Here is a 23,589-nt window from a genome sequence, read left to right as displayed (position 1 = left end):
ACATAATCACGGACTTACTACGTTAAAGAGCCATGATTATAAGCGGCCAAGGGGCTGCAAATTGCCCGCAGACCCAGCCGGCACCTGAAGGAGAGCTCGGTGCCGGGAGGGTCCTTGTTGGTCCTGTTCATAGCTGTTCCTCGGCCACCGGCGAACCCGGCACCTGGTGGGCGTCCCTCAGAGTGGAGTGAACTGACGCACGAGTGTGGAACGAATGCATGAACGAACGAAGGAATGACCTGCAGCGTCCCCAAACTAGGACGTTCAACTCCAAGGTCCCGCCTCTCCCTGCCCCCGCCCAGGGTTCCGCAGCTCCCCGTTTCCAGACAACACTCCTACCTGCGGCACGCCTCAGTTTCCCTCTCTATGAGTGAGCGGGAATCACGGCAACCTCGGGGAGTTGGAGGGCGGGCTGCCGCCGGCGCCCCGCACCCACCGGCGCCCAATCCGCGCGCTGCCAGGCCGCGTCCGCCCCCCGCCCCCAGGGCCGCCAGCTGCACGCAGCCCCCGCCCCGCCGGGGCCGCCCCGGCCACGCGCGCACGTGACCCCGCCCCGCCCCGCCGCCCCAGCGCGGGCTTCCATTGGCCGCTCGGAGCGGGCCACGCCTCCGGCCGGGGCGGAACCGGAGATGCCCCGCCCGCCGCAGAGCGGGGCTCCTGCGTCCCGACGGTGCACGGCGGCCGGACCGGGCGGGCTGGCGGGCGGAGCCGGGCCCGCGGGGCTGCTGCGGGGCGATCGGGCCGGGCTGCGGGCGGCGCAATGGTGAGCAGAGCCCGGCGGCCCGGGCGCTCGGGCCGGGCGGGGGCTCAGGGGAGGGGAAAGAGCGGCCCCCGGTGGACGGGGGGCGCGCGCGGGGAGGCTCGCCCGTGGGCCGTGGTGGGGGGTGGGGGGTGTCCTTGCGGCGGGGGAGGGGCAGCCCGGGCGGGGGCGCGGCTTGGGGGGGGGGGCCTGTCCGGGGGGGCCGCGCCCGCGGGCGGGGGTTCTTTGTCCGCTGCGCTGCGGCGAGATGGGGACAAGGGGGGGGGGGGGCGGCGGCCGCTTTGCGGGGAGCGGGTGTCTCCCCGCCCCTCCCCCGTGCCAGCCCGCCACCGCGGCCCGCAGTTCCGCTCCCCAGGCCGGCCGCTGGAACGGGTCCTCGGGACGCCTCGGGGTATTTAAAATTAACGGAGGAGGAGGGCGTCCTAGCATCCCCCAGGGTGGTCCGGCGGACTCCGGGGGTCAAGGGTAGGAGCGCGGGTCGTGGCGACGTCTGGAGCCCATTTCGCAGGTGGGGAACTGAGGACGGGCCGCGACGTTTGGTGCCGAGTTTCGTCGGCGGTGACTGCGCGGCGTGGGCATGATTGGGTATCGCGGTACCCCGTCCTCCCGCCCCCCTCCCCGCCCCAGTCGGGACGGCCGGAGTTGCTTCTCCAGCTGTCGCTCCCCCTCCAGCCATCGCCTAGGGGGCTGAGCCCCTTCCTCCCTCTAGCCTCGCTCAGCTCCTTGGTAGAGTGGGGGAGACGGCGTCGCCTGGCAGGGTTAAATGAGAGGGTGCGTGGAGCTCGCCTGGCACCGCGCCTGCACGTCCCCCGCGCTCAGCACGCGGTAGCTGCCGGGGCGCCTGTCATCCCTGTGTCCCCAGCATCGAACCCTTGTCACTCAGCCTGCCCCGGCGGGGGCTGCACCGGGGTTTACCAGGCTCCTGGGCCTGAAGGCAGGGGAGTAGGGAGGTGGGGATCAAGAATATGGCATTTTTATGTCAGGGCTGAAATCTGGCATTTGGAATCCAGGCTGCCTGGGTTTGACTCCCTGGGCTGCTACTTCTGAGCTGTGTGACCTTGGGCAATTGACTTAACTTCTCTGAGCCACAGATTCTTTATCTGCAAAGTGGGCTTAATGATAATCCTACGTTTTTTTGAGGGTGGAAGGAGAAAGGATCCGTGTGAAGTGCTCATCTTCTCTGTGTTTGGCACATAGAATATCACTGGCAACTTTCGTTGGGCATCTTCTGTTATTACCAAAGTTGTTTGGCCAAGTGGGTTGACCCTGTGAGAATGGCGAGTGGCTGATTCACAGGGCGGGGGCATGAGCCGCAGGCCTGGGCCCCAGGAGACCCAGACTGACCTTGGGGCAGTCCCTGGGCTCAGTCTGCACCAGCTTCCTCTTCTGCCTTCAGGGACCCTCGGGGGTTTCTGGTGCGAGCTTCCTCTTCTGGAGGACGGGGTGTGATTGGGTGGGTGATGGGAGGCGGAGAGGACCCTGGATATATATATATGGCTGTCCACAGCCTCAGCCCCGTGATGCTTTTTCCCATCTGCATCCGTGCTGTTCTTGGTCCTGGTTTTTGGAGAGCAGGATCCTTGTGCCATGCGTCCTTGGGTCCCAGCGCCTGCTTGGACCTGGCACAGAGAAGACGTCCCATCTGCATCTTGACTGTGCCCAGCAGTATCCTGTCCACCCTCTACCATACGATGTTCCTAATCAGAAACCAGGCAGGAGATGTTTCTGGTGTGTGAACTGGGGTCCCCTGAAGGGGCAGAGCCTGGCTTGTTGGCACACCTGGCGCATGTCTTTGTTGCCCAAGGGCATGGCTTAACCCCTGGGGGGCACTGCTGCAAACCCCTGCTCCTCTGATCGCCGGGGAGGGGTTGGCTACCCTGTAAATAGGGTAGTTCCAGGTGGAGGGTGGGAGTGGTGAGCTGGTGTCCTGCTGGGCACGGTGACACTAGTGATATGCCCAGTTAAGCGAGAAGGTGGCAGGTGGCCTTGAGGAAGAGGTTGTTTGTGGTGATGGGCCTGGACTGGGCTCTCTACCCTCCTGGGAGGCAGGTCCTTGGTGGTGGGAGGCAGAGGTGATGCTAGGGGCTCACTGTCTCCCTGTGGCACCAGGAAGGTGTGGCGCCTGGTGACATGCAAACCCATTGCCTCCCCCTCCACCCATTCCATTTCCACATTTCTTTTCTTTTTTTTTTTTTTTTAAGATTTTATTCATTTATTTGACAGACAGAAATCACAAGTAGGCAGAGAGGCAGGCAGAGAGAGAGGAAGGGAAGCAGGCTCCCCGCTGAACAGAGAGCCAGACACGGGGCTCGATCCCAGGACCCCGGGATCATGACCTGGGCCAAAGGCAGAGGCTTAACCCACAGAGCCACCCAGGCGCCCCTCATTTCCCCATTTCTTATCACTGCTTATCCTCCCCGTAGCCTGGCTGGAGAGGTGAGGGACTGAGCACATATTTTGCACACCAAGACACCAAGGCCATGAGGAGCAGTTTACCGGGACAGCCTGGAACAACTCACTGTTCACTGTAGGGGCGGGAGGTGGGCTGGGGAAGTCGGGGGCTTTGAATCTGCTCTCTTGCTAGCTGCGGCCCCACGGGGCCTGAGTGGGTAATGTCACCTGTGGACTGGGGTTAAGGCTCAGTTTCGGGGTCTCATAAAGAGGAGGTAACTGGAACCCAGTGTTACACCGGGGAAGACCTAAGCTGGGAACTCTGAGGGTCAGCAGGCCAGTGGAAGGTATCAGTCTACCCTCAGCTGGCTGGTGGCTGAGGTGGGGACTGTCCTTTTGAACCCACTGGTGGGCAGAGGGGGCGGGGAGTGAGGAGCCCGGTGGGGCGGCCTCAGCAGACTGGCAAGGCTGGGCTATAGAGCTTGCTTCTCCAGGACCTGCGGGTGCGATCCGAGGTCAGGCCACCCTTGGCCCAGGGAGGCAGGACTGAGGGTCCACAGAATGGGGGGGTGGAGGATCGGTCCTGTATGTTTTGGGGACCCAGATGGCCTCGGGCCTGCAGTGCTAGCCTTCACCCTAACTGAGGGGCCGGCCCGGAGCTGCTGCAGAGGTTGGGGTGGGGACATGCGTTTTGTTGCCCACCCCAGAGCGCCCGGGCTCTTCTGGGCTGCACGTCTGGGGTCACATGCTGCATTCTGCCTTTTCACTCCCGGGCAATGCACACAGACTCTCTGTGCCTCAGTTTGCTTATCTGTAAAGTGGGACGGACACCAGTGAGCAGTGTTCGCCGCGGGGTTCTTGGGAGGATGAAGCGAGTGTATGACACGCGTGTTAAGCGACTTTGATGATTGTTCTCAGCGGGGGCTCGTTTCTCGCAAGCCATCCTGGGCCTCGACCCAGCCCGGAGCTGTGGCCGTCCCTGTCCCACCCTGGGCGCTTGCCTGGATCAGGATGAGGGGGTCAGCTGACTTACGGGAGAAACGTGGCTCGGAAGGGCATGAGGAAGGGCATGAGGGACATCAGGAGAGGCAATCCAAGTGGGTAGGTTCCAGCCCGGGCCACAGGGGGTCAGGGGGAAGCAGCCAGCCACCCTCATACTTCAGACATCCCCTGGGGTCTGGTTCCCAGAGGCGCCCTCCTCTCCCTGCCTCCTAGCACGTGGAGACAGCTGCCCCTTCATGGGCTCGGGCCTGTTGGGAATCCACCTGCCCTCACACTCGGGCTGCCAGTTTTCTGGAGTCTCTTGGGACAGGTGTGTGGACCCTTGCAGAGGGGTCCTGGGACTGGCTTTGGGTTGGAGAGCGGGCTCAGGGGTGAGAGCGCTGGGGAGGGCTGGGGCTCCTCTAACTCATCACTAGGTCTCTGGGCTTGAAACACTCAGCTGTCATTTATCGAGCATGATCACAGGGTTGGGGATCACCGTGGTCACAGTGGTGTGCTGCAAGGCGATGGCAGGTGTGGGGTGGTGGGGTGTCTGGAGCCAGGGTGGTCTGGGAAGGAACCCCCACCCCCCAGAGGCACCCATGGAGAAAGTCCCGAATGATAGGAAGGAGCCAGTCATGGGACAGTCAGGGGATAACATTCCAGGCAGAAGGAACAGAAAATTCAGACGGTTTGAGGTGGGAGGGCAGGAAGGGTGTGAAGAAGCCCGGAGAGGCAGGGAGGTCTGCTCCTCTGCTGAGGCCAGGGCGGGTTCTGAGCAGTGGATGATGTGAGCTGATTTTTTTAAACCATCATCTTGGGAAATACTTGCTGAGCAAATTCGGGGACAAACAGCGCACTTGGGGGCAGGGGAGGGTGGCGCCAACGAGCACAGGCCAGGCGTGCCCATGGCTCCGTGCACTTGGGGATGAGTGTCCTTCTGGCCTAGGGGGAGGGCAGCAGACAGGGTTTTGAGGTCACCAGTCCCCTCAAAGTGTCCCTTTGAGCTGGGGCAGCCTCTGCCTCAGTTTCCCCATCAGTCCTAGGACCATGTGGCTTCCCCCTGGACTGGTAGGTGCCTCCTAGGTTCTGTGGCAGGTTTGGCCCCTAGGGTTCCCCCCCCACCTCAGGTCTTGCCGCTGTTGTTTGATTTCCTACTTCCTGCCCCCAAACACACACATACTTCCCCTTCTGAATTGATACTGCGTTGCCTTCCTGTCTGGGGGCCTGGTAGACGGGTAAGCACCCTAGCAGGCACTGGACACAAGAGGGCCAAGGGGAAGGACAAGGCAGGTGTCCTCCATAGCAGGAAGAGAGGTTCACTGGGCACAACTGGCAGGTTGTCGGGGGTGTGGGGGCATACCTGTCCTTTCTGGAGGCCTGAGGGGACAGGCAGAGAGGGGTGGTGGGACAGAAGAGGCCAGGATAGCCTGTGCACTTGGCAGCCTAGCAGAGTGCAGGGCCCCTCCAGGAGTGCACAGCCCGATGGGGGAGGCGGGGGCCAACCAGATGGCTGCCAGGGAAGCCAGGGTTACACACTGAAGCAAGTTTCTTGGTCAGTGGTGGGGAGCAGGTGTAGGCACAGGACAAGGACCCCCTCCTGGGCCCAGGTTTGTCGCCCTCCGCACTGTTGGTACTTGGGGCTGGATTCCTGTTAGTGGGGGCTGTCCCCTGCGCTACAGGGTGTTTAGTACACCCTTGATCTCTGTCCACTCCATGCCAGTAGAACCCCCCTCCCCCAACTGCCAGCTGTGACAGACCTGTCCGGCTAAAGGCCTGGAGGTCATTGTGGCCGGGGAGAAGCAGGGGATGGGGATGCGGCCTCTTGGGCCCTGTAGGACTTGAGGCTTTTCCTCTGGGCTACAGGAGCACTGGCTCCAGTGGACCCACATGGGTGGACCAGAGAGCCTCTGGAGAGGGACAACAGCAGCCTGACCCTGCAGGTGGTAAGAAAGGGGTAGATTTCAGGGATATCATGCCCCCTCCTGCCCAGGACGTCTCTGTAGATGTGGGCCCGGGGGGCTGTACTCAGGGCTGGGGGCGGTGGTGGCTAGTCCCTGGACAGAGTCCAGGGACGTCGACTTAGCTCTTTGACCTTCAGGCAAGCCTGGCCTTGGGTGGGCGGGGAGTCTCCTTGGTTTGGGTTAAGAATCACTTCTAATTAAGATGGTTATTGCTCAAGGACGCCAGGTTCCTTCCTGTATGGGCGGAAAGCCTTCCCTTCCACCGCTCTCTCCCTGTGTTGATGTCCGTCTTTCCAGAGAAATGAATTCAACAGCCAGCTCTTACGTTGTGCTGAGGGTGGCACAGGGTTTTCCCCACCCTCGAACACTTGGGTGCTCATTACTGTCATCTGCTACCTGGGTGGTGAGGAGGACAAGTTAGAAAGTGCAGGGTCTTGGGAGCCTGGTTGCCTCAGTCACCTCGAGAGTCTGGGTTTTTTCAGTCTGCCGTGCTGCCCACTGCTGGCTCTCCATAGCTGCTCACCAGCCCCATCCACAGAGGAGGAATCTGAGACCCAGTGAGGTGCAGAGGCTTGTCTAAGATGGGCGGTCGTGAGAAGGTGGTGGTCCAGCGCACGCTTCTGGTGCTCCAGCTCCTGTATTGGCCAGCAGGCCCTTTCCTGCCTCTGAGCCTTCGCAGATGCCATTCCCCTGCCAGGAACGCACCTCCCCAGGGGCTTGGCTCTTCCTGCTGGTTCTTCCTCCTGGCTCAACCTCGGCCTTACCTCCCCAGGTATCGCCTGCCCCGCCCAATGTAGCGTCTTGGCACCCAGTCCCCTGTGTTCCTGACACGGCGCGGATGCATTTGTAGTGACAGGCGTTGGTGTATCGATCTGTTTGCAGTCTGGGTCCTGCCCCTGACGCTGAGCTCGGTGCGGGAAGGGGTCGGTCTGCCCCACTCTCGCCTGCCCTCCCCCACGCTGTCCCGAGTGCATCCTCGTTCCAGGACTGGGCTGCTGAGGGCTCTTCCCTGGCTGGTCACAGTTCCCTTGTGGACAAAGGCTGTCATCGGCTGCACCCTCTCCCAGGTGTTCCAGAAGACTTAGCTGAGTTATCTGTGTCGCCTGTCGAAGTGAGGGACTGAGGTCATGTCCCTGCTTTCGAGTCTCGCGTGTCTGGCCATCACGGAGCACTGGCTCCTCTTGGTCCCTGGGCTTCCGAACACCTCGGCGGGCTGGGCTTTCAGGACAATCTCCTCGAACAGACCCTCTTCCAGCTTCCAGCGGGGCTGCGGTGGGCTTGGGGGCCATGGGCCCCCTTTCCTGCATCTCTGGCTCCCTGGCTGGGCGAGGGTGACTCCTTTTTGGTGGCAGGAGCACCGACGGTGTCAGGGGTAGGGGTGGAAGTGGGCTGTTGGGAGCCAAGAGAACGCTGGTGATGTCCTGAGCTAGGAATGGTGAAAGCCGACCAGCATGTTTTTCGCTAGGATGAGGGCAGGATGGTCAGACTTAATTAAGACCTGATTAAAAAGGTCCCCCAGTCCCGGACCCCCGAGCTTGGGCGCTGTCAGGGCCCCGTGGAACCCCCAGTGGAACCTCACCCTGCTTTGTCTTTCAGGGCTCTCGTGTCCAGCCTGGGTTCCAGCCTCGCTGAGCAGACAGCCGCACGTGCGTCCTCCTGCGGCAGCCTCCCCGGGCGCTGACCATGTCTATTATGGACCACAGCCCCACCACGGGCGTGGTCACGGTCATCGTCATCCTCATTGCCATCGCTGCCCTGGGGGCCTTGATCCTGGGCTGCTGGTGCTACCTGCGGCTGCAGCGCATCAGCCAGTCAGAGGACGAGGAGAGCATCGTGGGCGATGGCGAGACCAAGGAGCCCTTCCTGCTGGTGCAGTACTCCGCCAAGGGACCGTGCGTGGAGAGAAAGGCCAAGCTGACCCCGAGCGGCCCAGAAGTCCATGGCTGAGCCGGGATGCGGAGGCCCTGAGGCCAGTCTGCCTCCAGCGGAGAGGCGTGGGAGGGGCGACACCACAGATGAGCTGCTGAGGACGGCGTGACACCTGCTGGCATGGCCTCGCTGGGCTTCATCACCGCATGCACTGACTCCCGAGGTCTTGGCTGTCGTCAGTAGCCAGGAGGCGGCGGCCCTGGGTGCCCCTCTGGCCTCCCGGTGGGACTGCCCATTGCAGGCAGTGGGCAGGCCTGACCTTGCTGGGGCTCGTGACCCCGTAGCGCTTTTGTTACTTGAATGTTTAGCTGAGCCTGTTCTTGATGGAGCTACTACTGTAACGCCGAACTCACAAACAGAGCTGTAAATAGGCCCTGGAAGCATGTGCTTAAGCCTTTTTCGCTGATTTTTAAAAAGACCGTGTAGAGCACATGGGACTGACTGTAGTTATGATAAGCTGACTCAAGGCTGTGGGGTCGGGGGTGGGGGGTCTTAGACATGGAAGGCCCACACTGCACTTGGCAGGGGCCTCTAATATATACGTGTGGGGGGCGGGGGGGGGCAGAGGACGTGACATGTCCGTGTTAAGTCTCGTGGCTGACCAGCTGGGGTGCTTGGATGATTTCTGCTTGGTTAGCAATGGATGCAAGAACCACGCCCCCCTCTCTTTTGGTCCTAAATAACCAGTTCCTGTTGAGAGTGGAGTTATTGCAAGGAAGCCACCGCCACTGCTTGAAAGCCGGTGAAGGACGGGCCAGGGCCCACGTCCCGAGGGCTGCCAGGTGGCCTGGTAGCAGAGCAGTTTCTAGAGCACGCTGAGCACTCCCCCACTGCTGTCCACCCTCCACCCCCAGCCAGCATCACTTGGCATAGGCTTTGCTAGAAACACCAGCGCCTGTGGCTGCTACCTTTATCGGAAACCCACCTGGCCCAGGAAAGAGGAAATCGTGCTTTTTGTTTGTTGTTGTATTTAATACGTTCTGCACTGGAGGGGCAGGGGAGGGGGCTTTGAGGGTCCCCCCACCTCCTTTTCACACATTAGTTTCCTTTTTCTCTGAGCAGCACCCACCTGCTGGGTATTGGACTTCACTTTTCCCCCGCGGGTCACCTAGGAGAGTCTCCTGACCCCGCTCAAAGAGCTCCGAGGGAATGAACACCCAGGAGAGGCCCCCGGACGGTGGCCTGACAGCCCACCCTTAGTGGATCCCCGGGAGGGCTTATGGCAGGGGCAGTGAGTTTCAGGTTAAGGACAGGGTCTTCATGGTGGCTCTCAGTCAGGCCAGCACCCCCACGGCCTGCATCTTCAAGGCGTCTCTTGTGTACATGTCAGTGAACTCACAGAGTTCGTTAATCCCACCACCATAAGCACACTCTCCACTATTGTGATGAAAACGTGGCCTGTGTCGGCACCCTAGGTCATAAACCAGTGGCCAGCGTGGGCTTATCACGGAGCACCGGTCAGGCTGACGGCAGCTCCTCTGGGCTCACCCAAGTCTCTAACGAGCATGTTGAACTAATCATCTTCTTCCTGGAACCCCAAGGAGGGAGCTGAGGGAACACTTCATCTTAGTGGCATACCCTTAAATTGGGGGTCAAACATGAAGAATTAGCTTGGGAGTTAGGATTAGGGTAGCTGGTAGCAGTCTGAGCTGCCCCAGGGGGCTACTGAGGAGCCCCGGTAAGGCAGCTGGGCTTTGGCACAAGAGAGATGTCCCTGGCCCCTAAAACGGGGGTGGCTAAACTTAAGAATCAGGCCAGAGACCCTGAGAGGGCATGTGGGCCAGAGGGGGCCAGCACCTTCAAAGGTGCCCCAGGGATGATCAGGGAGAAGGCTGGTTTTCTGATAAAGGACCCTTGAGACCAACATGGAAGGAGCACGGATGTCTGATCCATTCCACTCGCATCTCAGAACTTCCAGGCTTTCTACCTCGACTTTCCGCAGCCAGCAGCACGCACCCAGGCTGCCTTCACCTGGGAAACCCAGGACCGCCCCGCCCCAGCCCCTGCCCCCGGCTGACCCCGAACGTGATCGCTTAACTCTCAGACTTGCCCTGAGGTTTTAACCGGCGCCGGTGAAGTTCTGTGTTTGACATGACGAACCTTCACTTTCTCCCAGGTCTTGCTCCTGGAGGCTCCCTCATCCCGCCTACACCCTGGTTGCCAGGGGCAATGTCTTCGCCAGGTCAGGGTCCCAGCGCACAGCGCCCGTGGGGGGCCGGGGGGGACCCACCAGTGGGGGTCTCTGGGAGGCAAGTGCGAGTGCCTGGGGAGGCAGTGAACAGCCACACAAGAGCGTTCACTGTTCCTGTTGATCGACGGCTGCTTTTTTTAGCGCTGACGCCAGGGCCACACGCTCACATGGCTTAGTGAAGTTATGACCTCTCACTGAATTCTTTCTGAATGGCCCAGCTGTTGTGTTCTGGTCTTCTGACGGGTCAGTCAGGAAATCAGCCTTTCATCGCGCATGTCATCACAGAAGCAACAGTCGGGGAATGGGGAGGGAACTCTTTGACACTGAGCCACGAAAATCCGGGCTAACTTTTCAGACAGATGTTCAAATGGGCTGTGCTACTGTTTCGGTCTCAAAGCTACCAAGTTTGTGCAATAAGTGGAAGGGATGTCATCCCTGTTCAATAAACGCTGAATGACATTCAAGCTGATTTTCTAGACCACTGAGAAAATCTTTATTTACAATAAATTTCAATAAAATTTGCATAAATATATTCCCAATGTACAGTTTTCACCTCTGATTTCTTCATGTCATTTTAAAAGTTAGTCTGTCCTGTTCTCATTGCTCCTTTCGGACGCCAGCGTGGAGCTGCTGTTGGAAGGCGGGAGGCTGCTGCCTGGTAGCCGAGGGGGACCCGGAGGCTCAGGGTGGTCAGAGGCGGCCTCTCGGGGGGGGGGGGGGGCTGCGGTTCCGTCCTTGCCCTCCAGCTTCCGCTCCATGGTTGCCACCAGGATCTTGAGCCACGTGTTCTCGGTGAGGAGGTTCTCCGAGGCGTCGGCCAGCTCCTGGAGCTTCCGGGCCACCTCCTGGAGCTCGTGGGTTTTCTGCTCGTACAGGGCCTGCAGCTGCTCGCTGTGCCGCTGGAGCAGGCTGTGCTGCTTCTCCAGGGTCTGCTTCTGCCGAAGCAGCCGGTGCTCGTCCCTGCGAGCGCTGGACAGCTGGGCCTCCACCTGCACCTGCGCCCGCTGGAGGGTGCTGATTTCCGCCCTCAGCTTCTGGATCTCTCTCTCCAAGTGGGAGATGTGCCCCTGCTGGAAGACTGCCTCGCTCTGAAGACACTCTTTGGTAGGAGGGTTAGCTAAATTCTGGGGGGCGGAAGCGGGGTCTGAGTGATGCAGAATGAACCTCAGCAGATTAGGAAGGGTGATGGGAAGGTCTTCGGGGTATTTCACACTGCGGTCCTTTCTGGAGACAAAGGGAAAGGGGTCAAAGGTGAGAGTCCCATCAACATTCTTAGTCCAAAGCACACTGCTACCGAAGGCCGGGCTTCCCACCAAGAGACATGCCGAGGATTTTACTTAAAGTCAGCACGGAAAATGTTCTCTGGGCAAAAATTTCTCTACAAAGCTGAGGATGTCGCACATGCTCGTTTTGTAATTAAGGTGGCTTATCTCAAGTATGTGTCTTCCTAAGGACAAAGAGCCCAGTTTCTGATAACCACCTTGGGAGAAAGACTAGAAGCTCCCAGGCCCAAGCCTTGAGCCAGGGATGGAGGGCACCTACAACATGTGGGCAAAGTGGCCTTCGCAAGCTCTCAGAGGCCCAGTGGCGTGTAAGGAAGGATGTCCTGGGGCAGGACATCACCTGCGTCACTCTGTGGCTGTCAACAGCACGTGATGCAATCGGAAAGACTGCACACTCAGCCAGATTTCTTCAGCCAACATTTATCACACATAATCCAAGGCAGGAGTTCTTAACTGGGGTAACTATAAGCCCCTAGGGGCATCTGGCAACATCTGGAGTCATTTTTATTACCACAGTGGAGGAGGTATCACTAAAGCCTGACCCCTGACAAAAAGACCAACCAATGGAAGCTGAGAAATTAAGGTTGCCCCACCCTGAGAACACAGAATAAGGAAGGAAAGTGACGTATGAATGGGGCTCCCCCAAAGCTCTGTCACAAGTCCTGATGTAGAAAATTCCTTTCTAGAAGTTGTCATTTAACTGTCTGATGACCAACATTTCTACCACATACAGGCCCCAGAACCACCTGTTGGGCAGACTCACGAGGCTGCTGTTCACGGTTCTGAGCGTCCACACAGGTGGCCCCTGTGTGCCCTTGCACTGCCTCGTCTGTAAAAGGGGTGGTAAGAGCACTGTCGCTCTCACGGGACTGCTGTATGGATGACACCAATTAATCTGAACGCTGAGTGTTAGCCAAAAAACAATCATCTGATGCCTTAAAAAACCAACCAAGAGGAGCGCCTGGGTGGCTCAGTTGTTAAGCATCTAACTTCAGCACAGGTCATGATCCCAGGGTCCTGGGATCGAGCCCCACATCGGGCTCCCTGCTCAGCAGGAAGCCTGCTTCTCCCTCTGCCATTCTCCCTGCTTGTGTTCCCTCTCTCACTGTGTCTCTATCAAATAAAATCTTAAAAAAGAAAAAAAAAAAAAAAACCCAACCAAGAAACCACTCATTAAAAGCTTACATACCCTCTCCACACACAAAGCCAGTGGTCAAATATCTAAGAAAAGACAAAAAGTGTTCTACTGATGGACAGCTCTTTCCCAAGGAAATAAAAATCACAGGGAAATTAAAATCACACACGCACCATTTTATACACTTATGGAGACTTTCGGATACGTGGAACAGTCAAACATCTGGAGTAAGTATATTGTCACACCCTCCTTTAAAGCAGGTTTTTTCATCTGGAGAAGCTTGCTTCGAGTTGGGGCCTCCAAGCCTCCAAGTCAACAGACAACTGAAAACCTGGCCCATTTGAGGCGCGGGCGGGACGGACGAGCGGAGGCCGGCTCTGCAGCTGAGCCATGCAGCGCAAACCTGGTCTCTTAGGACAGAGGAACTTAACTCCCCGGGAGAGAGCAGCCCAGGTGCCTTATCATGTGTGCAGACGTTTCCAGGGCCGAGAACGACCCCTGTCAGCACGCTATTCTGGAGTCCTGTCCCAGAGCCATCTCTGTGAAGCTACCTACAGGGTGTGCTGCCCAGCTTTGCGACTTTCTAGAAGTAGCAAGAACGCAAGGTATGACCAAACTTTCCAGAAAGGAATCGTGTTGGAAGTGGAGCTGTAAAAGGCCCCGCGGCATGAGTCTGCTGTAAATTCCCTAGGAGTGTGTTCACGCCTCTAGCACCTAAACTGCTAGATATGAACATGAAGAACAGGGTGTAAGGCCTCTATCTAAAGAAGGGGGTAGAAGAGTGGGGGCGGGTGGGCTGCTCCCCTCCCAGGCCCACACTACAGTAAGCCACTGCACCCCCAGGATGTCGTCAGCCAGGCCTGGCCAGAGCACCCGACTTCCACAACGTGATGCAGAGCGGAGCCAACAGCGGCTCGAAGACACGCCCGCACAGGAGAGCCGGGCCTGCCAGGGGGCACACCACGGGGAGGACAAGCCGTTCTCTGTGGTTTCTCTCGTTCACGACTATAAAATATCTGCTCACCGGAGACCAGCTGCGAAGCAAACAAGCAGCATCCCTCCCATCACCGGTAATTCTCCTCCTAAGTAACTGTCAGCATCTTGACACGTCCCCTACTTACTGCACACATTTTAACCTAGTGGCATGAGCAGACTTCTATTTCATCGGAACCCATACAGTCTCTTCACTAAAAATAACCTAAGCACACACATCGTGAAAAAGGCCTTTTCCATTTCCTCTCTTGCGAGCGGTCAAAGCCTGCCCTTGGCCCATTTACGCCCTCTGAGCACGCCAACACTCAACTTGGACCAGCTGACAAGGAGCTTACTTCACTTCTGACTACTCTTTATTTTTAGGAAATAAGAAAAATTCCATTCCTGAGCAGTAAGGCTTTCGTTTCCCAAGCTCTGCATGTTCACAAAGAGCGGGACACTCTCCTCACATCCGGTATGTACCTTCTAGACTTTTCAGGGGTGCGGAGCTGCAGGGAGCACCCACGCTCATCCCACAGTGACCGCCTCCGCTGGCTTTCCGACAAAAGCTTCGTCCCCCACACAGCCCGACTCAGTCTCCCGAACACACAATTGTCTGTCTCTTTCAATGCGCACTCCCGAGTTCTAGCTGCTGAGAACGTCTCCATGCAAAGGCTCATGCTGGGTGTTAGGACTTTACCACCTTCCCAAACTATGTTTGAAATTCCAAAACCATGCTTCATTGAACTTTGTGCCTGACCTCCACCCCGCACAGATGAAATTGTTAGGATAACCGCCCGGGATCCCTTGAACGTGTGGCACTTTAAATGCTTCTTAGAAGGAAAGAGGTTCATCACGACAGTTAACAGGACAGGATGAGTCACACTCCATTTTTAGTGTGTGATGTGACAGGACCCTACCACCCCAGGAAGTATTCCAGCAAAAATTCCTTGACATTAAGAGGAAAAAACAAGGAAATGATTCAATCTCTAGGAAGGAAGCACTCTCCTGGAGACACAGAAAGTATGGCAGTGGCTACAATGAACGGAAGAAGTGAGCGCAGGAGATGAGAACAGGAGACATCACATGCGGGACTCAGGAACCTCACTGAAATAATCCTGCAAATGCTTCCCCCTGGAAAGATACCGTCAGAGCCGCATGACTGGTCCCCGAGGATCCATTCTTTTATCAACAAAAGGGAATCTTTTTTTAAACAGGGAAAGTACATCTGGTTTATCAGGCTTTCAAAGGCCAAGAGTTAATTTCCCTTTTAGCGAAATATCCACATCCAACATTTACTAATTGCCAAGTCAAGCCATCCCCTTTGCTTATGTCCCATCCCTGTCTGCTGGGCTTTCAAGGTAGATGCTGTCATCACCGGAATTGGAGTCTGCTTAGACAAATGTGAAGACATCAAAGTGACAGCCCCAGGGCAGATATTCACAGAAGTCTACACACTTGGGGAGAAGGCTCCTTGAATCCCAGGAATGGGGTACGGTGGGGAGGAAAGTCTCCATTTCCAACTTGCACAAGAGGGACAAGGTAGTTTTCAGCAGAACCCAGCAGAAAATGACACATATGAAAGCCTGGGGCAGGCAGGACCTGACATCCGGGGGCTCAACAATGAGTGCCTGTCCTGCCTCCCACCGTGAATGTGGGTCTTTGCTTTCCACCCACTGTAGGTTCTTATGGTCAAGAAGGCAAACAAGTTCTGATGGCCACATTCATATGCGTGAGAACACACACTCTGCAAGGGGCAAAGTTCTTACCAAAACCACATCTGAGCTTGTGACCCCAAAGCCCTTTTATCCTTGGTCCCCAAGGGCACATTATTTGAACAATATATTTTATTCAAAACAGTTTAGTAATAGGTAATGATTTGCATTTCACTTCTGTGAAGTATCTTAAACACATTTCATTTTTGGCAAAAGAATCCCATATGCCCAAATATAGAAAAAAAAATCAGCTTTACCTGTTGCAGGGAAAAAATAAGATAGTGGGAAGACGGTCAACCATAAATTCCCAAGGAAGGTCGTTCTGAGATACATCAATCCTGACAAAGGGAAAGATGAGAAAAAGTAAAGGATCAGCCCAACACACTCCAACCTGAAATAACCTTCTCTGATAATAGAAGAGCCTGGAACATTTTCTGTGGCCACACTGACCAGCCCCTCTTAGTGGGTACAAGACCAGTGCAAACTGGTTGCAATTCAGGCCAGAAGAACCAATGCTTCCAGAACATGCCACTTTCCACTTCACTTGTGGAGTGGAAGTGACACGTCATGAGGTAAAAATGACCTTCCCAAAAAAAACAGTACAAAACAAAACGCCTCACTGACACCTCAGGAGCAGTCCACCCACCTGATGGGGCCTGGTCAAGTACTTTAATCCCTGAATCAGCTCTGGAAAAAGGAAATCACTGTGCAAAATACATCAAGCCTCTGAAGACCTAAGAAAGCTGGAAAATAAAGACTACACTCTATTTTATATTTATATTTTGTGAATCTGGACGGGGCCACAAAACCTTTATTTCTTTTAGCAGATTTTAGATTAATTTTCTAACACAGAAAATGATACCTTTGCTCAATTACCCACCCTGTGCTTTATTAATATTGAAGGAGGCAGCAGTCCCTCCTGCAGCCCGCACTCGGCTAAGTGCAGCAGCCCCCCACCCCAGCCCGCAGGGATCGCTCAGACGGTGCAGAAGCAAAAAAAAAAAAAAAAAAAATCCTAGAAGGAGGGAGCAGACCGTGTAGGTCCACTTGGCCAGGTGGCTCCGATGTCCGTCATCACAAACAATGCATACAAAAGATGGCAATTTTTTGAATCGTTAACTTGACAGAAGTTTCTAGAAAGTATAATGGGGGTTAGGAATGAATCAGTGCCATGCATTTGTCCAGAAGGATGGCCGAATTATAATGGTGTTAAACAACTGAACAAAACAGCACTCCTGCCTCTGCCTGGGACAGCCCACGTAAAATGTCAGAGTCCCATTTTTTAAACAAGTGACACTGAACGCTTTTGTTATCATCAAATACTTTTCTTCTCCTGAGTTTTACTTCAAAAAAGCAAGTACAATTGAAAGAAAAACATTATCATTAACATCCACTCAAAATCCACTGGGCTGGTCGGAACCTTCTTTCTGGGATTCGCATTCAGGCTTGGTGTGCAAATCTCCACGATGTGAAGAGCAGCACTCAGACGTTTCATATGCGACGCCTTTCAATTAATGATGTGAAAAGCATTGTTCTAATAAATGGGTCAATATCCCATCACACTCGAAGCCCCAATGTACTTAGCTGTTGCTCTCCTGCTACAATGACTGGCTCAGCTCCTCCCCAAGTCCTAGTTCCTTAATTCCCCAAAGTGAAATTAACTGGGGCAAAACTGTGTAACCATTTTTGTACTTTCCTACAAATGTTGCTAATATGCTTTCCAAAAAGGTTACACCCAATTCAAGAGCTAGGTCTGACATTGCCAACTTCACTTCATCAACACAAGATGCTGTCACTTAAAAGCAACTGTTAGTAAGTGTAAATGATACTCTGTTATTGTTCTAATTTACATTTATTAGACTGTCATCTCCACACTTAAGTTTATTTATACTCTCCTCCAGAAGAAACCTACCCAAGTCTTTTCTTCCCCCAGGAGTCTCTCCCAGCTGTGACGCCCCCTGCCCCCCAGATGGTTTTTCACTGTGGTAAAATACACACAAAATGTCCCAGCCTGACTACGTCCGAGCCCAAAGCTGGCAGTGGTAAGTCCACTCATAATGGGGTGCAGCCATCCCCATCACCCAGCTCCACAACCATTTCTTCGTCCTGCAAAACAGAGACTCTATCCATTCAAGAGCCCCCCACTCGCCACCACACCGACCATCTACTTTCTGTCTCTGACTCTGACTCTTCACAACCTGGCAACCACACAGAATGTTCCTCTTTTCAAGGCTAAAAAACATTCCCCTGTGCAGACAGACCACATTCTCCTCTCGGCACTTCCTTAAACCTTTGTTCCTTCTCAGGGTCTGGAGTATGAGCACCTGATTCTGAGTCCTGGTCCCTCACTTACAGGCTGTGTGACTGTGGGCAAATTACCTACCCTCTCTGTGACTCAGTTGCCTCCTCAGTAAAAAGAGATCCTAAGACCTGCTTCACTGAGTGCTCCAGCAAGCAGGTCAGGAATCTCACGGCACACAGCAGCTCCTCGAATCTGGTTCTAACCACCACTTACAGCAGATCCAGTGGGTGAAACACAGATGCTATAAAATATAGCTACTGTTCTTTTTTCAAGCCTACTTTCCTCATTTCTCTCATTGAGCCCTTTCCTAGTGGCATCTGTTCGTCTTTAATTATTTTTTGTAACTGCTTCACTTTGCAAAGTTTCCATCTCTCAAAGGAACAAACAAACCCAGCATTCTTTGTTCTGATATTCTGTCCTATGATTTAATCTTTTATGTTTAATTCTGTCTGGAAGGCTGTAGTCTAAACAAGCCCTGCCCCAAACAGTTTAATACCTTTTCCAAAAATTCTTCATTTGACGCTTGTTTTTTACAAAACAAGGATTTAAAAATTGTTTTGCTTAGTACAGAGGCCACATCCAGTTACCCACAAAATCAAAAAACTATAACACATAGATATCAACCAATCCTTCCTCCTAATTTCAAGAGTGAGGAGGGAAACCAGACCTGGCGGAGAGATTTGCTCCAGGTCCCAGGGCCGGTTGGCAGCATGTCGGGCACTGGGCCCCCTTCCCCTGTGCCAAGGCCGCAGCGCATGGAAGTTGGTGGAAGTCGGTGGGCACCGTTCCCATGCTGTTCTGGACAGTCCACCAATGCAGGGGTTGTCCTAGCAACCAGGTCAGCGCTGCTCCCACACTCACCCTCCCTGAATTCAATCAGGGCTAAACACAGTCGACACCACGGAAAGAACACTCAGAACGCATCAGGAAAGCTTCGGTCTCAGTGAGGTTTTGCTCATGGCTTCAAACTGACAATTCAATCGCAGCAAGCCTTACCCAAGGCTAACGAACAGCGGGCAGACCCTTGCAAACCATATGGCTAGGCCGTAAGGAGGGAAGACGGGCACAGACCCGAAGCACCGCAGGCTCCCTTACCTCGCCACAGTGAATGCATCCGTCGGCAGGAGGCGAGCAAGCTGGATAAAGACGTGATTGAGGGATGGACAGAAGCCGCACCACGGAGCGTAATAAAGCAGCAAAACGTCCTGGGGGAGGGAAAGATGGCTGTTAGTGGCCCTAGGAAATGGGCTCACATCCTCACTGTGCTCAGAACCCCGCAGGCATTCAAGAAATGCTGCTTATGCGCCAATTATGAAAATTTTCATTTTTAGATCTTTCCAATTATGTGCTTTCTTTAAGGACTTTTTGCAGTTAGAAAACCAGCATGTAACTCATGCGTGTTGTGCGAGAAGACTGCCATGTGATTAACCTGCATATCAAACCTGAAGGCTTGCCCCACAACCGCGGCTCTGGGGATATTTCAATAGGGAGTGATGGTGTGATTTCTGCCTCTCCCCTGATTCCATACCTGTTTTTGGAGGACCACTTCCCAAAAGGTATCAGTTGTCGCTTCAGTGATTAGATGCTGAGAAGGGAACTGGGCAGAGTCACTTCCAATGAGATGCCTTTTCAAGGGACTGTAGAGAACGCTGAAGTTTTGAATAAAAGACTCTAAAAATAAAGAGAAAATGAGATCAGCTCTTCGCCAAGTATAGGGAGAGTAGTTGGCCTACTTTAAAGGCTACATTTAAAAAACCGGGCTGGCTTCACAGGCTTACATTTTTAACACTTCACCTGCAGGTAAAACCCTGATCACAGCTGCCCCGAGTGGCACCGTGTGTAGCTCCAAGAAGAATCCCCAGACAGCGATTACTTAAGTAACAAAATGCTATGCAGTGTCAGATGCTCTGGTATTTACAGTCTAGGAATTCTCTTTTTTTTTTTTTTTTTTGCTCACGGGATCGGTCCACAGATAAGACACCCGAGGCTGCAAAGATCATCATGCCACAATCTTTAAGAGATTTCAGCCTACAATCCCAAGACCTCTGAACATCACTACAAAGACAGCTACTACGCAAGCTGCCGCTAGTGGACAGGTGTCTCTCATGCTCATTAATTCAAGGACAGGGAGCTATGGAGCTGTGGTCTTTGTTTATTCGAGTTTTTCAAGTTCCCTTCTTGAAAGTTTAGGGAAAATAACTCAATTATATTTAGTGGGAAAACCTATAAATAAAACCCACATGCAATCCAAACACCTAACTTGACCTGACAGCTTTCCCCTCCCCATAAACTCCACTGTCCTCAGACTGCTTGGTTGTCTGTCCGAAGCAGGACGATCGGCTGCGTTCTCCCTTCTTTCTCCTTCTTCTAACTCTCTCCATCTTGAGGTCCTGATCAACACCGATGTGTTCCACACAGGGAGGAGGAAGTGTGAAGGGTGGCAGACACACACTAAAGACAGGTCACCGTCGGCATCGGAGTGACTTACTTGGCTAAGTTTCTGAAACTTAAAACCAAAAATTCTCTCCTCATGCGAACAAACCCTAAATCCCTAAACTGGCTCAGAGAAGCTGACTGAAGAGTCAACTCTGCAAACCAACGACACACAGGCATTTTTTAAATAGGACCCTTCAAATGTCACCAACTATAGGACAAAAAAAAACTGCGCTAGATGTATGTGGCAGAGTAGATACAGAAGATCACAAGAAATCTGAAGAAGGCCTCTTTCGGAAGACCCTAAATTCAAACTGAACATCATTATGGGCTCACTGAATGCTAAGTATATTACTGAATGGAATTATGAAGTCCAATGAACAACCCTCTAGAAACAGGCTTGTTTCACTTCAAGAAAACTCGGGGAGGAGGTGGTGCCTGGGTGGCTCAGTCCTCAGTTGGTTAAGCATCTGCCTTCCGCCCAGGTCATGATCTCGGGGTCCTGATCTCAGGGTCCTGGGATGGTGCCCATCATTGGGATCCCTGCTCAGTGGGGAGCCTGCTTCTCCCTCTCCTCACCCCTACCCCCCAGCTTGTGCTCTCTCTTGCTGTCGCTAATAAGCAAATAAAAAAACCTTAAAAAAAAAAAAAGGAACAGAAAGAAAACTTGGTCTACCAAAATGTAACTTTAGAAAACACAAATCAAGGGGCGCCTGGGTGGCTCAGTGGGTTAAAATCTCTGCCTTCGGCTCAGGTCATGATCCCAGGGTCCTGGGATCGAGCCCCACATCGGGCTCTCTGCTTAGTTGGAAGCATGCTTTCCCCTCTCTCTGTACCTGCCTCTCTGCCTACTTGTGATCTCTGTCTGTTAAATAAATAAATAAAATCTTAAAAAAAAAAAAAAGAGAAAACACAAATCAGGAACAATTTGTAGTATCGATACAGAATGCAGTTCAGAGAGGGACTGGTCACAGGGTTCTTCTGAACACTTAAGAGCATCACGTTTATAATATATAATTTGACATTATGTAAATCAACATTTACATAAGCCTCTCCAAAAGTGTCTAATATCAGAAACAAGCTTCACCTGGGCTTAAACGAAGAAGCTAACAGGACTATTATTTAGGGGTCTTTGAGTTTCCTCTTGCTTTCACACCCTGTAAAACTTGGAAATAAAAGGTTTCCCTCCCTACAGAATTCCTCCTGTCTCCGTTTGGCAAACACTGACTTTCCCTGTGTTTCCACTGAGGCTGAACTAACACGGCTTTTGAATTCTCACTTCCTTGTGTGGACATCAAGGATGTCAGCAAAGCCCTGGGAACAGGACAGCGTTGGTTAGTTTACTGCTGGCGCCAAGGGCAAGCTCGCGCGACGCTATCCCAGAACGGACCCCCCCCCCCACCCCCAAAGTGGTTTCTGCTGGTTTGCAACAGACACTTGTTTATTGCACTTGACACTTGTCTGTTACAATCTAGGCACCCAAGGTCAGAGCAGCATTTCTCAAGGAGGCAAAAACAGCAACCGAGCAAACTGGGTCTGACAGCCTTGATACTTGTACATCCAGACCTGAGACCAAAGGGAGGGCAGGTGGTTCTATGTTTCACTGCTTCCTGTTTAAGCTCTTTTAGAATGCGCTGCCATCGGGGTCCCATTCATCAGCTCCCGGGATGCTCCCAGCACAACAGCTCTCCACCCCACTGCCCTTCCTGCAGCCAGGGGCCCACCCCACACAGCTCCCTCCAACTCAGAAACGGGACAGGCACTGCCCATCTGGAACGCTGGGCTCCTATCCCCCCCCAGAGGTTACATGACAAACTTATCCCAAATGGGGAGTTGGGAAGTTTCTGTTCCCTTTAATAGACAAAATTAGCTTCTTTTAAAATGGTGACCAAACACAGTCTAAAGATTTCAAGTGAGCTACAGAACTGACATCCCCCCAAGACCAAAGGTATTGAGATCCCTGGATAAAAGTTACCGGTATTAAGTTAAGCAATACTCATTATGTTTGGGGAAGGAAACTGCCCACAGTACCTAGGGTGAGCTTCCTAAGGGCTTGTTTTGGATCCAAGATATAGTGAGACTCTTCTTTCACATCAACAATTGCGGCAAACTCCTTCACCTGAGTGGCGCTCGGAGCCCCCAGCCTCTCTGCATATAACCAAAATAAATTTGAATCCAAAAGGTAGATGTTCAGGGTCTTGTTGGTTCTGCAGCTCAGGCCTGTGAAGTCTGTGCTACTCACGTCCACTTCAGGAAAGAGATACCTGTTCTCCTCAATGTGAGGAACGGAGCCTGGGGGGTCGGCCTCACATTTCTTCTCGAGGGAAGAAAGCGCGATGGTTGGGGTTTCAAAGACACTGTGTCCAGCATCAATGAGGCCCGTCACGGCCCTGTTTATAGTCCTGCAACATGCAGTGTAGTAACTGAAGGGGCTGTAGGAACTCAGAAAATTGCTGCACTCGATGCTGCCCGACGCCACGTGATAAAAGGTCTGCTCCTTGAGGTAGAAAGAATCCAGAGCCGCCGCCATCTCGAAAAAGCTGCACTGCGGCATGCCCACCGAGCTGGGCCGGACGCCCCCCGTGGTCTGATTGACACACAGCTCACAGACGTTGTGGGTCCTGGAGACGGAGTGCCAGTGGGGCAGCACCACGGTGTTACAGCAGGGGGACGCCGTGATCAGCGGTGGCTCCGGCAGCTGCGCGGGGGGCTCAGGCGCCAGAGGCCTGAACACCGGGCCGTCCACTCGCCGCAGGTGCTGAAGGAGCCGCTCCACTACCTGGTCCCCACGACAGTTGTTGTACTCCAAGGCCACTTCGGTGATCTGAAACACAGGGCAGAGCCATGAGAGGCGCGGCCATGGCAGAAGGAGAGACCCGCAGCCGTTGGGTCCGGAGAGCACCCTGGCCTGATTCACAAGAAGCCCCGGCCGGCTCTTCCTCTCCATGCATCCAAGAGGAAACCATTCCACCAAGAGCTATTCAGGAAGAGGCTTGGATCATCTTTCAGAATCATGTCACTCTCTTAACAGTGAGCCAACTGTGTAGAGCAGGAGGGGGCCTGAGAGGCAGACGTCTCCGTCCACCACGAGACAAGAGCCAAGCTCCCCCTGCGACATACCTCGAGGCTGAGGGGCCAGGGACACATTTTAAATCTCAGCTCCCAGGTGAGTGCATTTGCCTTCAGAGCTTTGTAACTGTCCCACAGGGATGACGTCTTCTTTCTTCACCCTCACTAATGCTCTGAACATGTCCCAAACCCCTAGTGAGTGGGTCACAGTATTTCAAGCAATCCTGTTTCCACATAAACACCCACCTCACAGGAGGCTTCAAATTCAACCTGCTCCAAACCACACTCATCCATCCTGCCTTCCCCCATAACTTCCCCCTCCCCCTGTAGAAATCAGCATCACAGAGTGGGAAGCCCACCACCTTGGACTTCAGCAACAAAGCCGGCCCCTTCCTTCGAGTCCCCACGGCCTCAGTTCAGGCCCTCAGTTGTCACAGAACTCCACAGCATGCTCTCCCCTGCTT

At 54.1% G+C, this 23,589-nt stretch overlaps 2 protein-coding genes across 7 annotated transcripts in view; one reads left to right on the top strand and one right to left on the bottom strand.

The window, feature by feature from the left end:
* Positions 1-648: 648 nt before the first annotated feature.
* SNN (stannin) lies at positions 649-8,455 on the top strand. Of its 3 annotated transcripts, none has more exons than XM_032836296.1 (2): positions 649-763; positions 7,693-8,455. In XM_032836296.1, the coding sequence occupies exon 2, from the start codon at positions 7,780-7,782 to the stop codon at positions 8,041-8,043; it is 264 nt and encodes an 87-aa protein (XP_032692187.1). In that variant the 5' UTR covers positions 649-763; positions 7,693-7,779; the 3' UTR covers positions 8,044-8,455. The 3 variants fall into 3 exon arrangements, with proteins under 3 accessions (XP_032692187.1, XP_032692189.1, XP_032692188.1); XM_032836298.1 differs by lacking the exon at positions 649-763 and adding an exon at positions 1,193-1,268; XM_032836297.1 differs by lacking the exon at positions 649-763 and adding an exon at positions 4,852-5,370.
* Positions 8,456-10,682: 2,227 nt separating this feature from the next.
* TXNDC11 (thioredoxin domain containing 11) overlaps positions 10,683-23,589 on the bottom strand; it is a 59,447-nt gene continuing 46,540 nt past the window's right edge. For 3 of the 4 annotated variants that reach the window (XM_032836291.1, XM_032836293.1, XM_032836294.1), the window contains 5 exons: positions 22,088-22,880; positions 19,152-19,294; positions 18,719-18,828; positions 15,579-15,659; positions 10,683-11,440 (listed from right to left, as the gene is read on the bottom strand). In XM_032836291.1, the coding sequence (XP_032692182.1) occupies positions 10,798-11,440; positions 15,579-15,659; positions 18,719-18,828; positions 19,152-19,294; positions 22,088-22,880 (1,770 nt within the window). In that variant the 3' untranslated portion in view covers positions 10,683-10,797. Of the gene's footprint in view, positions 11,441-15,578; positions 15,660-18,718; positions 18,829-19,151; positions 19,295-22,087; positions 22,881-23,176; positions 23,287-23,589 lie in introns of those variants that run through there. The other variant, XM_032836295.1, reaches the window with a different exon arrangement.

Source organism: Lontra canadensis, unplaced genomic scaffold, assembly GCF_010015895.1.
Source record: "Lontra canadensis isolate GAN:19392208 unplaced genomic scaffold, GSC_riverotter_1.0 scaffold91, whole genome shotgun sequence".
NCBI classification, from domain to species: domain Eukaryota; kingdom Metazoa; phylum Chordata; class Mammalia; order Carnivora; family Mustelidae; genus Lontra; species Lontra canadensis.
This window is presented reverse-complemented; position numbering and strand designations above follow the sequence as displayed.